Source organism: Thamnophis elegans, chromosome 1 (assembly GCF_009769535.1).
Source record: "Thamnophis elegans isolate rThaEle1 chromosome 1, rThaEle1.pri, whole genome shotgun sequence".
Taxonomy (NCBI): Eukaryota; Metazoa; Chordata; class Lepidosauria; order Squamata; family Colubridae; genus Thamnophis; species Thamnophis elegans.
Window position 1 is genome coordinate 129,144,526 of NC_045541.1, and position 17,516 is coordinate 129,162,041.

General features: G+C 36.7%; 1 protein-coding gene across 1 annotated transcript in view; it reads left to right on the forward strand.

The window, feature by feature from the left end:
- The window catches only part of PAX9 (paired box 9), a 37,609-nt gene extending 26,161 nt beyond the window's left edge, over positions 1–11,448 (forward strand). The window contains exon 3 of the mRNA XM_032213722.1: positions 11,194–11,448. Coding sequence (XP_032069613.1) covers positions 11,194–11,448 — 255 coding nt within the window. The remainder of the gene's footprint in view (positions 1–11,193) is intronic.
- Positions 11,449–17,516: the final 6,068 nt, after the last annotated feature.

Genomic DNA, 17,516 nt, shown 5'->3' on the forward strand with positions numbered 1-17,516 from the left:
ATTCAGTCAAATTCTCCAATGCTAACCATTTAGTCAGAAGTTTAGTTTTGAAATCAATGGAGCTCGCTTCTGGAAAAAGGTGTGAAGATATGACTACAGCCTTTTAAAAAAAGAAAAAGCTACCTGTGTTAAATGTATCTCTACTTTTAAAAATTCACATCCATGAATAAGATGTTCATTATTTGTAGGCTGATCAAGCTGAATTGGGCAATAAGTCTTCTCCTGGGATTGTAAAAATTGGCTTGAATAACTTCAAACCATCCAATTTACTATCCAATAAAGCAAACAGATGTGGCATGTTCAATCCTGATATATGTGTGTGTGTGTGTGTGTGTGTGTGTGTTTGAATTGTGGCAAATATCTCTGAGCTTGTGGGGTTGGGGTTAGTGTTAGGGTTCAAACGTTTCATTACCAGGTTAGGTAATATCTTCAGTGTTTACATGGACATGGACCTCCTCTAAACTCTGCTGAGGATGTTACCTAGCCTGGTAATGAAACATTTGGAAACCAACCCACAAGCTCAGAGAACAAACCTTCACCCTTATGTTTGAATAGGTTTTGAAGCTCATTCTGTCAAAAATACAAATATGCACACTCATAGTGCGGTGAGCCTTTCTTATACAAACATGCAGCTTTCCTAGCTGTTTTGCAAAGGTTTTAGTCTTGTTAGGCTCCTGTTTTGACAATCTGCTGTGCTGGAGGTTTCAGATGTGTAGTTTGTTTGCAGAAGAGCTATGATATCAGACCAATACAATAAATAATGTATTGGAAGTTAATGGCCAATAAAACAAAGGAACACTGCAGTACTGAAATATGTCCCAGTTGAAAATTCTTTCTTGGGGGATGATATCCATGTACAGTATGTGAAGTTTAACAAACTTTGAAGTATGGCTAAGCATGGAAAGTCAGTAGGAGTAGCAAGATTGGATGATTTACTTCCTGTGTGGATGAGCTTCTGTAGGTCAAGAGTCAAATGTGAGTGTTCTGAAATATATTGGTGGGTCGTGTGAGGCTGGGGCAAGAGAAAAGTAGCAGTGCTTAAAGTGAGAATGATAAAAATGACATTCTATTAAATCTTAATGCTCACTAATTCTTCTGTGTGTTCAATAGAGCTTTCTGCTTCCCCATTCTAGTAGCCTGATTCTGAGGGCTGTGGATCATTTCAGAGATGGCCTGAATGTGTTTTAGAGGATATAAGCAGGCATCCAGAGGGAGAAATTAGCTAAAATCAGAAATGTTCCCTTTTGTAAATGTAACTGTCATTTAGTCCCCATGTCCATCCTGAGGTTTAGAGATTTTGGTCTAACGCTGTTATTTTTCCATGGGGCAATAGGAGATTACAGTCCAATATGGAGGACATAAAATATAATTATCCTTATATCAGCAACAATACCTGTGCATGTTGTTTCATATTTTTGTAAAATAACTTTTCCCAATGTTCTTGTTGGTATGTGAATTTGAGAAATAGTAGATTAAATTGAAGACTAGTATAGTAGTTTTATGAGCTTTGAATCTGGGACTTTCCAGTACACAATTTAATCTCGTTGACAACTTCAGTATACAAATTATTCTATGTTTAGTTTATACAAAAAAACCTCAAGAGGTAATCCAGCCTTAAGCATCGCCAAGAACAGTAGATCCATCAATATAGTGCAGTCAATTAATGTTAAATTAATCTGGATAAATTTTTGGGATTTCCAGAAATGTAATAGCTGCTTGAATGCCACCCCCCTTATATTAAATCTACTTTCTGTCTTTGTTCTTTCATACATATGACTACAGAGTGTTGTGTTGAGTCAGGAGTCTCTTGTCTATTAAGAAAATAGCATCATATATTTGTCACTTTCTCTACTGTATTTTCCCCATGTTCTGCCAGCATTCTTTCTCCCCCATGGGACCTGGTCTTATACTTTACCATGAGGTGCTCAACTCTTATGCTTTCCATGTTTAAGTAAGCATTGCTTTACCAGTCCATTAACAGGCCAAATAGTGCAGCCATATTATGATTTGGTTGCACAATTGCAAATGAAACCAAACCTTTCCTTCTTTATTCGTGCAAGCAACATATGAACTGACAGAGACAGAAAGAGCATTATAATGAAGGGAACATTTTTAAAAGGCTTATTTTAATGTAATCCAGTCCTGAATTTTGGCAAATACACACAAATATATACCATAGTTTTCCTTAAGCAAATACATCTGCTTGTTTTCTACCTTTATTTCTGCCCAGATTGGCATTGACAAGAGTCACGAATATGTGTCTCTTCGCCTATGACAGTTTATCAAGGCTCGAAATTCTTCACTGTTGTTCATCCCAAAAAGTGTTTTTTTTTCCAAAACGGTAACTAGACTTTGCTTTTTCCTTGAAGACGTTTCGTTTCTTGTCCAAGAAGCTTCTTCAGTACTTACTGAATTGGTGGAAGTTTCTTGGATGAGAAGCAAAATGTCTTCATGGAAAAACAAAATCTAGTTGCCTTTTGAAAAAGCACCTTTGGGATAACTATGACCTGGATGCCTGAGAATCTCCATAGGCTTCACTGTTGTTCACTTTGAGTCCAAAACAACCCTGTCCGCTTCAGTCTGCAATGCATACATGATTCCAAGGTGAGAATACTTTGCCCAGTTTGGATGCTGCTTTATTCAATGCAAGGGTGGCTGAAAGCTTTTGCATATAGATTATGACCCTGTGCCAAAAAGCACAGGAACAACTCTAACAAGAATTATTCCAAGACTCCAATTCTTGACATTTTATTTATAAACAGTGTACACAGAATGGAAAGCGTATAACAAACATCAACACTTCTTTTAAGAATAGTGTTTTTTTACTGAAACATGAATCAGGGGCATATGGAAGACAGCTTATTTGTGCTGATGTAACCACTGTTATCATATTATGAAATATTTCTGGCTCTGATCATCCTAATCCCTAAGATTACAATTAATCCTAAGAGTTCATATGTATACATTCCAATTCATGACTGGGATTAACCTCTATACAGATCTCCTCTTCACCTTTTCATGTACATCAAATTCTTGTTTTTAGTTTAGAACCCTCTGTAGCAGCTGCTTCCTTGTTCCTGAAACTTGACGTATTCTGATACTTGCTCATCCATCTACCATCAATCTCTAATGTTTAGAAGTTTCTTTTCTGTAATGACTCTACCTTCTTTTGCTTGATGTTGATACTTGCTTATGAGCCATGGTGGCTAGAATGCCATACTGCAGGCTAACTCACTGCTCACTGCTCAAGGTTGACTCAGCCTTCCATCCTTCCGAGGTTGGTAAAATGAGGAGCCAGATTATTGGGGGCAATATACTGACTCTATAAACTGCTTAAAGAGGGCTGTAAAACACTATGAAGTGGTACATGTCTAAGTGCTATTGCTGTCACTTCCACAAGCAGTCTACCACAAGGCTCAGTCCTAGGTCTTGTTCAGTTCAATGTGTTTGCATTATAGAACAGAAAGATAGCTAGGTAAGGTTTGACTTTTTGCTGATGACACAAAGGTGTGTAATAGAGTTCACATTCCTGAGGGTATTCATAACATGGAAAATAATTTGGCATTGCTGGAAAATTGGTAAAAAATGTAAAAACTAGAGTTCAATGTTTTTAAATGTAAGATCATGCACTTAAGGAAAAGAATCCTCCAACAGGGGATACAGTACAACATATTGGGAGGTACAGTATTAGATAGAATAACAAAAGAAAAAGATTTAGGTGTGCTCATAGCAGATGACTGCAATATGAGAAAAAAGCAGTGTGGCCACGCAACTGTGAAGGCATAAAAAATTCTGAGATGCATCACTAGAGGGCTCACCGGCAGGAAAAATGGGGTCCTAATCCTGCCATTTAGGGCTTTAGTTGGACTACTGTGTCCAATTTTGGGAGCCTCACTCAAAAAAAGATATTGATAAGATTGAGTGAGTCCAGAGATGGGCTCAAAAATAGGGGAAGATCTGAGGGATAAAACCTATCAGGAGAGTTTGGAGGAACTGAATATCGACACCCTGGAGGGCAGAAAGGAAAGGGTGTGTGTGACATAATTGAAACCTTTAAATATATTAGTGGTGTGAATAAGGTTCTAGAAAGTAGTATTTTCAATATTAAGTAAAAATCAAGAACACGGGGGCATAACATGAAACTGACAGGAGGAAGATCAAAAGTACTGTTAGAAAGTATTATTTCACAGAAAGTGTAGTGGCAGCTTGGAACCAACTTCCAGTGGAATTAGTGGGTCAATGCCAATCATTGGACAAAAATAAAAAATAAAGTAAAAATGAATAAAATGTAAAACTACAAGTAAAAATAATAAGTAAATAAATTGAAAAGAAAATAACAAACAAATGACCTCAAAGGGCAGGCAGTCTTTTTCTGCCCTCAGTTTTCTATGTTTCTATGTAGGACAAGTCTACTTTTATTATAATACCGTAGCTATAGTAACAATCTTGCAAGTGTTTGTGGGTTTAAAAAAAGTTAATTCCACCTTTATTATTTTTTATAAATAACATAAGGTGATGAACATACCCAATGCTCCTTTCTCGTCCTATTTTCCCTCCAGAAACAACCCTGTGAGGTGAATTGGGCTGGGAGAGAGTAACTGACCCAAAGATTTTCCCTGCCTCACTTTATACTCATATGAATTAGGTGATGATTGTTTCCTCAAGTTATGTTTTGTGCTTGGGCTGAAGTCCCTTGTATCTGATTGTAGCCTTGGTGGAAGCTCTTCTTCCTGTCCTGTTGACCTCACCCTATTCCTAAGAGGTCTTTAAGAGGTGTGCATAAGCTCACCAAAGTGCCTACCGTCCCTGTCCTAATGTCCCAATTTATTATGTCCATTTCATGTCTTCATAATCATGTTTATTCTTATATCTGTTATCTTATACATGCTTGATGAATAAATAAAAAAATAAAAATAAATAAAATAAATTTGATTCAAAGATGAGATTCTCAAAAGTGTGACTTGCTGAATTAACACGGAGAGATATAAATATAAGCTTATTCAAAGTAAAGTGTCTCTATTAAAACACACACATTAAATATGTTTAATCAAAGAGTTCAAGTGATTTCTTTGAAGAATAGCAACAAATGCAACAAATTCAATGGTTTTTGTTAAGGCAAGTCTAATTCAAAATATAACATAGGGTAAAGGGTTTATTAAATGAGACATAAAAATAAATGTTATCGATACAATATACAGACCACAACAAAAAGCATTTATAAATGAAATTTAACTGGCATGAGTGCAACTTGGCTAGGGTTAAAATTGTGCTTGAAGTAGCATGTTCTTGATTACTCAGTCTGTCTGGAAGTAGGAATAATTGTAGATAGGAATAATTTGTGAAAGAGTTGCTATAGGCAGGTTGGGGTGTCAGAAGTTTGAAAATTATAGAAAGTATAAGACAGGAAGGAAGGAAGGAAGGAAGGAAAGAAGGAAGGAAGGAAGGAAAGAAAGAAAGAAAGAAAGAAAGAAAAGAAAAGAAAAGAAAAGAAAAGAAAAGAAAAGAAAAGAAAAGAAAAGAAAAGAAAAGAAAAGAAAAGAAAAGAAAGAAAGAATGCTAGCTAGCTAGCTATGTAGAAAGTATGGATCAAGGAAAATATCTTAAAAAGGAGTTGGGGAAAAGGGGGGAAATTTGGAGAATTGATTTTTCCAGTTCTTAAACAATACAGTACCTATAGAAGAAGAACCAAAGTCACAATAGTAGAAAGGAGAGAAAAGCAGAAAGAGTAGGAAGACAGGTTTAAACTAGGATCCACCTAGTATAGTAGTGCATACCTCAATTTTGCACAAAGCCTAAACTGAAAATAGTTTTACAATAGAGTTGCAAAGCTCTTTACTGCTCCCAAGTTGCTGGTCTTGCACTTGTCCCATTGAAGGGGGAAAAAAAAACAATTTTCTGATGGAAAAAGAGTAGGGACTTTTGTTCATGGGTATCCAGAGCCTTTATTATTGCTGGAATGAGCAAGGCTTCCATGAGACAGCGTTTTGCATTTGTTTATCTGGTCAGCATCCAATTTCTGTTGCTCATTTTTTTTTTCTGGGGGAAAAAAATGATGGAAAATTTCCAGGGTTTTGGATCATCTGTTCTTCTTGGTTAGAAATGTAGAGTGTCTAAATGCATTTGGCAAACAAATGACTGATGCTTCTAGGATCCCAACTAGAGATCTCCCAACAAAGAAAAAAATGAGAAAATTTGATTCACACTAGCCCAATAAAATAAAGACCCTCCTACTTCTGGGATGAGAGGATGATGTCAACATGGATAAAAGGGAAAAGAAAAAAATGATTAGTATTCAAAACGTGTGTGCCATTCTCTTTCTTGGCTCCTAAACTGGGAAACCTTCCTTCATTTGGATAAACAGCACTCCGGAGGATCTGTTAAATCCAATAAGACAGGGATATCTGCTTTTGAGATATACTTGCCAACAACTAATTACTTAGCTAAACATGCAGATTTAATTAAGGTTTGTTCCTTCTTTAGCCAAAAAGAACATTTTAACATTATTTTGGGAATCAGATTAGCAGCTTGAAACAATACAGTGAAATGTCCTGTCCTCCAGAACACAAAAAAAGCCTGTGGCTAGGTCCAAATTGGAAAAGAATCCCACAGTTAAAATCCATGCCTCATCTTTTCATTAAATACAATATTCCCATACACATTCAGAGTATGGTCTTTTTTTAAAAAAACTATGTTCCACAACACTACTTTTCGGTTGTGTCCTATCTCCACTGTTGCAATATCACTCTATTGTGAGATAAGCTTGCTAGGACCCACATCTTAGGAGAATGCCCAAGAACATTGAATACTAAAGATCACTGTGTTGTCATCTTAGATTTCTGAAAATGTAACGCCCAACATCAGATATCCAATTGAAGAAAATGTATGATGGTGACTGCTTTAAAAGCAGATTTAATCCACTGCCTTCATCCAGATGTTCTGCTGCTGCCTAAGTACATCTGAAGGCTGGGCAGGGAAGCATAGCAGTGGTCGATCTGATGCTGATAATTCTGGATAATAACCCCAAGGGAACGGGAGGGTTATTTGGCCAGCCTAGCAAGTTCTGATGCTAGGACTTCTTCCAAGCCTTATGTCTAGAAGAGGACTCTCTTAGATAACCTATATGCAACTATCTGATACAATTCTTTAAGGCTCTCTGCACAGCTCACATGTTTTGGGATGTATTTTTTGTTGCTTCTTCCTGCCATCTTTTCTCACTCGCTTGTTTCACATGGTATTTTACCTTGTAAGAGATCCTTGTGGTAAGAACTGTGGAACAAATATACCTGTTGCATTTACAATGACATTAGTATTGTGAATGCATCCGGTGACTGGTTGCTGAACTATTAGTGCCATCTTGGTCCCCACACATATATGTATACATTAAATTTATGGCCAGAAAAGCTGTCATTCCCAGTTTTCAGCAGAAACATGGATGTTCCTTCGGTTTCTCTAACACAATGCTTATGTGCATGGGTGGGGACCCTAACTCATGTTAATTCTGTTTACAGGTTTGAGCCCTCTCTCTACTTTGATTAAATTGGCATGATTGTGGGGTAACTCCCACGGCCGTTCTCTTTGCACTGTAACTGTTGAGTCAGCTGCAACAAAATTGTAAAAATGCATTTTGCTAAACAGACAAACCATGAAAAAGGAGAAGACTGTTCTCTCTTCTGAAGTTCCACTTTCTTTGGACTGCTACAAAGCATTAATTCCGAGCAGCTGAAACAATTCAACATGTCTCCCCTGTGGATTTTGCTTCTTAGATATTGGGCAAAAAGGGACTATAGATTCCATTCATCTCCTAACAGATCTTCAATAATTCACTTTCCTTTTATAAACAATGGCTTCAATTATGGTAGAATATTTACAGAACTTAAAAAAATGTTTCTGAAAGCCCAGCACTTAAGAAAAGACTTCTAAGTACCTTCAAAACCCATAAACACCACAGGGTTCTCTCAACTCCTGATTTTGAATTTTGGTATTCATTTCCTTCAACTGAAATTCTCTAGATGAATTATTGGTCCAATATATAGAGAGTTCTGGAATTTAATCCCCTTCACTTCATTCGCAACTGAATGTACTTCTTGTATAAACTGTCACTTTAACATAACAAATGGGATTGAACTTCTCTATTAACCCAAGTAGCCCAAATTACAAGCGTAGCTCATGTTTTCCTGACTAGTAAGGTAAAGGTTCCCCTCCTACATGTGCTAGTTGTTCCTGGCTCTAGGGGGCAGTGCTCATCTCTGTTTCAAAGTTGAAGAGCCAGCGCTGTCCGAAGACGTCTCCATGGTCATGTGGCAGGCATGACTAAATGCCAAAGGTGCAGGGAATGCTGTTACCTTCCCACCAAAGGTGGTCCCTATTTTTCTATTTGCACTTTTACATGCTTTCAAACTGCTAGGTTGGCAGAAGCTGGGACAAATAATGGGAGCTCACTCCATTACACAGCGCTGGGATTCAAACCGCCGAACTGCCAACCTTTCTGATCGACAAGCTTGGTGTCTTAGCTACTGCATAACTTTCCTGAGAAGTGGTGTTGTTCTAATGGAAGTGTGTTTATTTGGGAGTGAGTCCCATTGAATCAAACGGCATCCCCTTTAAGTGAATATGTAAATGTCCATGGCACTTGCCAATTCTCCAAAGTGTCATTTGAATGAAATGTTGAATTCTAATACCCCATGTAGGCCAGTGTGTAGATCATTTTTACCACTTGTCTCTCCCAGTTTATACCTTGCATTATTTAGCAACATTTTTGAGGTCATACTTGTGAGGAGGATGCCCATAAAATATGTCTGAAGTGGAACAAAGTTGTGACTGGCAGAACCAGCCCTCCTGTCTGGCAGAATGATCCAACTGTCTCAGATGGCTGATGCTGTGGATTACAGAAGAGGCCTCCAGCCATTCTTTCACAACCCTCCAGCCATTCCCTCTCTGCCTATGATCTATCCTCTAGCTTTGAATTTGTGTGTGTGTGTGTGTGTGTGTTCTCCTATTCAAGAGCTGAAGTAAGGTACAAACAGTTGCTTCTGCATTGTGAATGAGGTGGGAGAGGGCAACATTTTTTGCTTTGCCTCAGGCACAAGATGTCAGCCCTGGTGATTATAGAGAGATTTAGTATTATTTAGATGGAGCAAAGTGAATGTAAGTTTTTTAAAAGCACCCACATATCCTGCATAGCAAACTACTTCTGTCATTCAGGCATCTTTTTAAAAAGGCCCAATGGAGCAAGGCTTTGTTGTCTTAAGCGAAAACTTCAGGAGCTGCCCATGGACTGAAAGTCTGCTTGAGGCAGCAGCTGCAAGACAGAACTGTAGTTCTGGTACCAACTCAGCGGCTGAATGGGTCTGTTTTATTCATACCCCATGAGGTGAGAATTCAAAAAAGTGTAGGACTATTATTGATGCTTGTTAGGTTTGCTGGATAGAATAACAAGTGGTGAGTGCTAGCAATCTCCACTAGCTTTGGGTAAGAAGCAGCCTTAGGTATATTTTTGTAGAATTCACAAGGAATGGTAATTCATTTAAATAAAGCAGGTCCATTGTTCAGACCATTACAGAATGGCCTGCATCCTCACTTGAATGCATGCTACACAATAATTTCTCCCCGTCCACTCCATTTGTTGTTGTTGTTGTTGTGTATGGCTGTATGTCCTTGTTCTGAATATTTTATTCATCCCCCCAGCATATACATCTTAATATTTATGAGGATTAAATTTCATGCTATTGGAAATTTTTTCCAGCAGTGCTTAGTTCTGAAGGCAGAAAAGCAATTGGAAAGTTCTGCAGCTCAAATTCCAAAGAAATGAGCTCGGCAGTGTTCTTGCTCAGCTCTCATTAATTGAAATGTGGCTTGTCAAATGGAGCTCTGTAGGAGCAAGGCAGAGGGCAATTTTATGGCCATTCTTTGAGAAAACCTGAAAGCACAGGCCTATATTGTTTTCACAAGCAATGCTAATGATGCCTTTGAGTATGGTATGCCCTGTTAAAAGAATCTGGAAAAGAAACATTTTAAAATCTGAGATGCATTGTTGTTGATTTTTTTTCCTTTGGCCTTTCCCACTACTGTGTACTGGAATGCAACCAGTTTCCCATAGCAGAAATCTGTTGAATTGGCAAAGGAGAAGCTCTGTAACATACAAAGGGTCTTAACCTGGCACAATAAGGTAAGGGAATAATAGCCACCATTACCCAGCTGTTGCTGCCAGAATAATTGTGCTAGTTTCGATGAGACATTCTGCAATTCACGCGGGAAGTTCTGATGCAGGTATGCCAGAATTACTTGGATAGAGGGCTACATAATACGTTGATTGTATAGGAAGTTTAAGGAAGAAAAAGTGTATGATGAAAAGTCAATTAAACAGAAAGGATTTATTTCAGTTTGTGAAAAAGAAGACATCCTCTCACATCAGGAGGTTAGCAATCGATGGCCTTAGGCTCCTCATATGTAGTCATAGAAAAATGACTACATTTAAAATTTAAAAACCCACTACTGAAGATTTGAAGAACTAGGGTGATTTGGGCTTTTTTAAAGAAACAATATAGATTTCTTAAGAGCATGTATAATAGCAATAGCATTAGATTTAAATACTACTTCACAGTGCTTTACAGCCCTCTCTAAGTGGTTTACAGAGTCAGCATATTGCCCCCAACAATCTGGGTCCTCATTTTACCCACCTGGGAAGGATGGGAGGTTGTGTCAACCTTAATAAGCTTTTAAGCTTATCTCTTAACAGGGTCCCTCCCCCCAAAAAATTCCGGTATGAAAATGTTGACCCAATTCCATTTGGGATACTTAATGAACCCAGAGAGCCATTTTGGTGTAGTGGTTAAGGCACTGGATTAGAAATTGGAAGAGTAGGATTTATGCCACTTTAAGCATGAATCTTGCTGCGTGACCTTGGTCCAGTCACTCCCTCTCAGTCCTGGGAAGGAGGCAATGGTGAGGTTCTTCTGAAATCTTGCCAAGAAAAGTGCAGAGATTTGTCTAGAGAGTTGCCAGGAGCCACAATTGACTTGAAAGTACAGTAAGGTAAGTTTTTACCTTACTGTACCTTCTTGGCTCTTCACTGTTACCTTGGAGAATTGAATTTTTATCTGAAATCAGTCTTACATTAATGAAGACTTTTTACATACTTCATTCTTGTTTTCTTTTCAAACAACAATGGTCATCTCTTTTCTTCTTGTTTTCTAGGCACCAAGCTGCCTTCCAACTGTCGGAAGCTTTGTCTCTGCACCAACCATGGCACCTTATCCCGCAGCAGCCCAGGTGTCCCCTTATATGGCGTACAGTGCTGCTCCTTCTGGTTACGTAGGTAGTCACGGCTGGCAGCATGCTGGGGGCACCCCTCTTTCACCCCACAACTGTGATATTCCAGCTTCACTGGCTTTCAAGGGCATGCAAGCAGCCAGAGAAGGTAGTCACTCCATCACCGCCTCTGCACTCTGATATTGGAAATACGGCAGAACATCTAGTCTGGTCAGGTCCAGCTCAGTGTTCTTTCTTTTGTCCCGTAATTCTGCTTCACAGACTGACTCAATGAACTGGAACTATTTTTCCATGATTTTGTGCTTAAAAACAAATAATAATTGCGGTTTGGTAAGTGTAAATAACATAAGGAAGGGATAAATGTGTTGCCTCCCTTTGCACTGCATAGAGAAGATTTGACAACCCTCAGAGGGCTTGTGTGACTGTTTCATTGGTAAAACCACACATATTTATTTTTAAAGCTACAGGACTTTTTCAAATGTGCAATTGTTTCATATTTGTGAGAAATCATTCAAAGAGACCCAATAGATCAACAAATGCAATCAAATAGAAATAGACTTCTGGACCAAAAAAAAACGTTCTTGTGGAAAAAAGTATTGGACAGATGAATAGTTGTGGCTAACAGATTGTGTTTTATAGCAACAAATTATAGAACCAAATGAATACATGGCTCTGTTATTTATCCTGTATTTTGTTGTGATCACAAAGACAATAATGTTTTTGTTTTCTATTTGTAAATATGGACTTGGTTATCATCTGCATATCCACTAGTCAACTGAGTTCTGTTTTTCTTTTTGTTGTTAAGTGGTGACATGGTAGACATGCTCTTCCCACTTTAGCATCCTTCAATAGTGTTAGGATTGCAATTCCAGAACATTCAGTGGGAATTCCATGAATTGCAGTCCCAATTCACCCATAGTTTGCTAAAATGGGAAAGGATTTCCAAGCAATTTGCAGTTTCTCTTCTTGGTGATGTCATTTGCCTTAATGGTTCAAGTTTTGATAATTCTATGTTTGCAGCATGGTATGAAAGCTCCTGAAAGCACTTGGATTAAATGAAAAGCATTTGGTTTTTTTCCATCAAAGATCCTAAAATGAGTACACGTAGTCCTCATTTAGTGACCACAACTGGGCCTGGCAATTGGGTTCTTAGGTGAAGTGGTTGCTAAATGAAACTGCAACTGTGCTTATGATCAGCTTTCCTTTGTTTTACAGATCTGCAAAGGTTATAAATGTGAGGATTGGTTGCAAAGTTACCTTTTTTATCACAGTGGTAACAGTAAACAGTTCTAAACAAGGCAGTTGCTAAATGAGGACTACCTGTAACTATATTGCTAGTAGGTTGAATTCAGAAAGTTTCTCTCACTATTTCACAAATGAAAGGATGCCTTTTGTTTGTGGAAGGCACTAGTGCTCAATGAAAACTGCTGCTAAAAATAATAATAAATGTAATAAATAAAAATAAGCAACACAAATTAAACCACAATCACCCCTTTTATTCTGTTCAGTAGACTCTCCCAGCCTTTCAAGAGATAAATAAATTATAGGAGGAGGTAGAATCAGCAAAGTTAATGTTCACCTTTTTCTTCCGCAGAAGCATCCAATGATCAACATTTACTTACTAGTATATCAATACATTTATTTCAGTGGCATTTGAAAGTGATTGATTTTTCTGGGTGTACTGTATAGAAAAAACATTTTCCATATGGTATTTAATCACCTACATTCATAATAGCGTAGCATCACTGACATGAAAGAGAAACGGATAGGGGAAAAAACCTAAACAAAATGGGAAGTTATCCCGTCTCTTTAATATGAAATTGTGGGCGGGGATTTTTTTAGTAAGCCAATAAGCCAATCCATAATAAGAGTTTTGCCTCCAATTCCTTTTATTGGGTGCTTAGGCAGAAAGTGGGTGAAATTATGATACAAGTAACCACTGTGAAAGCCAATTGTACTGTAATTTCTTTGCTTAGCTGAGTTCAGTAATTCCAGCCCCAGCCTCCCTAGTGATGTTGCCATTTTGAAAAGAAAACAAAGAAAAAATGTCTACACTTCCTGTTTTATTGAATGTAAAACAAAACTAGGCTTTTGGTAAAGTTTACATTATTGTACATAAGCATGTTTCATTCATAGACATATTGGTGGTGGTACTACAGATATTATTTATAATGTTAACAATATTTCTCTTTTTCATTTCTGTATCCTTTATCAAGCATCATTTCATGGTCACTTGGATTCCAATTGCTCTCTTATATTTTTCCCCCCCAGTATAATCTTTTCAAGATGGTCTGTTCTCCTTGGACAATAATAAAGTTGTGAATATAGTTTTGGAAAGCCTGCTCAAGCTTGCCATTGTGTGTTGAAGATAACCATGAGAAGGAAAGATTTGAAAATCGACATATCTCCTAGCATGATTAAATATTAATATATTATGTACTTTTGTAAGTCTAGTGCAATAATGTAAAAACACGTCGCTCAATGCAGATTTTGAAAGACTGCTTAATAAAATTATCTACATTTCTTCCTGGCCATATTACGCATAAACATACTGCTGGGAGAATAAGATAAGATCCTGTCTCTTTTCTGAGAATATCATGTTTTTATTTCTAAACAGTCAACAAAGGTCGATTTCTAAGGCAATTCAAGGGAAATAATGTGTGATGTCATATTGAGGCTTCCTGGAAAATGCTGCACAATATTTTCATTTTGCAATCATTTAATCATAGATTGAAAAGAGAACATTCATAAACTATAATTGGTATCAGATTGTTTTCAGGCTCCTGTTTTGTTTTTAAGTACTGCTATTACTAGAACTAGTTGACCAGAAAGTAAAGGCAGCTTATTTGTAAGGCCCGAAGGAAATCCATTTGCTTGTAATATATGGTGTCCTTTTGTGGAATCCTTAATCAAATAAAAGCACTGCTACCCTGAAGCTCACCAATCCCTTCAATGACAGACTTCATTCAGAAGAATATTTGTTTTCATTAGTACTCTGGAGTTGAATGTCTTTGGAGATTCTCAGTCATCCAGATCTTAGTTGTCTCAAAGGTGCTTTTTCAAGAGGCAACTGGACTTTCTGGTTTTTCTTTGAAGATGTTTCACTTCTCATCCAAGAAGCTTCTTCAGCTTCTTCTTCAAACTGAAGAAGCTTCTTGGGCGAGAAGCAAAATGTCTTCAAAAAACCCCAACAACCCAGAAAGTCCAGTTGCCTCTTGAAAAAGCACCTTTAGAATTACTCTGGAGTTGGGCTACAGCTGTTTGCAACCCACTTGAGAGTGAGCTTTCTTGAATTGAAATAATTCCTGCTTCCCAGTAAAACGTAACCAACAAAATTTCTCTTAGAGCAATTTTTGCCCATGCACCAAATGTCAGTGCTGCAAATCTGAATTTCTCACAAGCTCCTGTATCACGAAGGCCTCTCAAATGATCCCTCAAGAATTCGTTTCTTCTCTTTAAATGTAAACACTTCATGCTGTAGCTATTATGTCATAATGGTCCATTTTGTTCATCTTAACAAGACTAGACACGCACAAGTAACCCGTGGTGTTGAGTGAGTACTGCTTTATAGTATCAATCATCTTGAGCCTGAAGTTCTCTCTGTTGACTATAGGGCAAGGCAGATGTTCAGCTGGAAACCTTCAGCTATTAGGGTTAAGTACTAGCCACAGAACTGTTTTCTTTGGCTAGCAAATTTTTTTTCGAGGCTTCATGTAGCCAGTGGTCATGTCTATTACTTGCTGCAGACTCCAGTGTTTAGACTTGCAGAATTCTACAGTCTATGCAAGTGTTAGACCACTGAGCTCTCTTTCTTCTGTTATAATTGAAAATATTAAATCTAGTTTCATATTCAAACATAAAGAGAAGTGATTCATGTAGCAAAAGCATGCGCCTGCACATTTTGCATGTTTGGAAAAAAAAAGTGATGTAACAGTGCAATCTCACCTGTGCCTACACATAAAAGTAAACCACAAAATATATGACTTTGATTGGGATGCTGACTTGGAAATCCTGTTGAAAGGGATTTCTGGGGAAGAAATGGTGAACTGAAGATGATTTCATTCAAACTGGATTCAATGACCATGACAGATTAAAGAGCTGGCAAGTGGACTGGCTCTTTGTAATCCCTTTTAGGACAAGGAATGGACTTGAAATTGCCCACAAATGTTCCATACAGTTGTTCCTTGCAAGGAGATTGCAAAACAAAAGTCTCTTGTCAATTTGGAGCTGTGGAAGATGAGGGAAAATCATCTTTGCTCAAACTATGGTTCTTATTTTTACAGACTCTATAGGAATCTTTGAATTGACAGCTTTTATAGCTCCAGGTAAGTGTCCTTCAATCGTTAGCAAAAGAAACTTTAAATACAAGTTTAAATACAAGTTTGGAATAATCAGCGAAAGGGTAGTTAGAACTTTGATTTTGGAAAGATACAAATGGACTGAGGGTGCAGATAGATTTGAAATAAGAATTTGGAACTAAAGATTACAATTAAAGGAGAAGAACACTTAAATTGGTTTATTGATACAGAATGGAAAAATATCTTAACACTGGCTATAATGAAGTTAATTTTAATAGTGTTTGCTATTACAGTTTAAAGATGTAATAAAACAGGAATATTATTTACTGGACAAAAATGAAACTGATTGAAAGTGGATTTAAAAATGATAAGCTACAAGAATAAAGTGGAAAAAGATGTCATGTTACTGGTAGATATAAAAAAAGCCAACTGATGTCCTAATAATTAAAGGGATATACAAATAACAAACCAAGAGAGTGACCTTGGTAATTTTCCTATATTGGATATACAAAAGAGAATGGTTAAAGATTTGAAAAAAATTGTGGGAAAGAACAAAGAAATGAAAAGAAATCAAGTTCTGGGACATTAAAATAATATTTGAAATGATTAAAGATCAAGATTGTTAAAAGCAAAAGGAATGAATATAAAGTTGTTTTAGTTGATCAAGGATACAGTAGATGTGTTATACTCTAGTAATCCTTAATGCACATTTGCTGACCAGTACTGAAGAATAAGGTGTTAAGGATTTGTTTACAGGTAGTCCTCAACTTATAACCACAATTGAGCCCAAAATGTATGTTGTTAAGTGAGAAATTTGTTGAGTTTTACCCTATTTTATGACTTTTCTTGCCACATTTGTTAAGTGAATTGCTGCAGTTGTTACATTAGTAACATGATTGTTAAGTGAAACTGATTTCTCGTTGACTGTACTTGTTGGAAGGTTGCAAAAGGGGAACCGCATGACTCCAGGACACTGCAACGGTTATAAATGTGAGTCAGTGGTCAAGCAGCTGAATGCAAATCACATGACCTTGGGGTGCTGCAATAGTCATAAGTGTGAAAAATGGTCAAAAGCCACTTTTCTTTAGTGCTGTTGTAACTTTGAACAGTTACTAAACGAACTGTTGCAAGTCGAGGACTACTTAAAGAGATAAGAGATCTAATATGGGAAGACAAGATCATTTATTGTATTTTAAAAATGAAGATACTGCAAGTTACTAAAAATTTTATACTTGTTTAGATGATTATAATACTTGTTGGCTTTTCTTTTTCTTTATTATATCCTTATTCTTTATTTTTATTTTCTGCAGTATTTTTATTTAATTTTTAAATTTCTTTTAGTTTGCATTTTTTATTTTTTAATTGTAATTTCTAATAAAATTATTATATTAAAAAGTCATCCCACTGAAAGAAGTTAGATTTAAATCTAAACAGCATGGTTAATATTAATCATGTTTTTCTATCACATTCTGCAAAGGTTATAGGCCCAGGAAGAAAAGCAAGTCTTTCTAGTCATTAAAAGTAACATTTGTTTGGGGTTGAGGTTACTATCAAATGATTTTAAGATGAGGTTGAAAATAAACTTAAAGACATGTTGGAAACAAAGTACAGCAAAAAGCTATGTATGTAAATGTATTTTATTTTTGAATTTTGAACATGCTAAATTAACAACAAAATAGAGAAATATCAGATTTCCTCTGAAGACTTTTAATTCCTGCATTGGAAACATTTACTACATAACAAAACATTTTGTTGACATGAAGTAGTTACGAATATTTTTTAAAAAGCCAGTATAATATAATATAAGCAATTTTTTTACATGATTATGTCAACATGAATATCTTTTAAAAATGCTAAAATATCTCCATCTGTCTTGCACATAATATGCCTCAAACATCAATATAAAAATATTTTTTTAAAAAATAATTCAATTATCTCACTCTTCTTTGA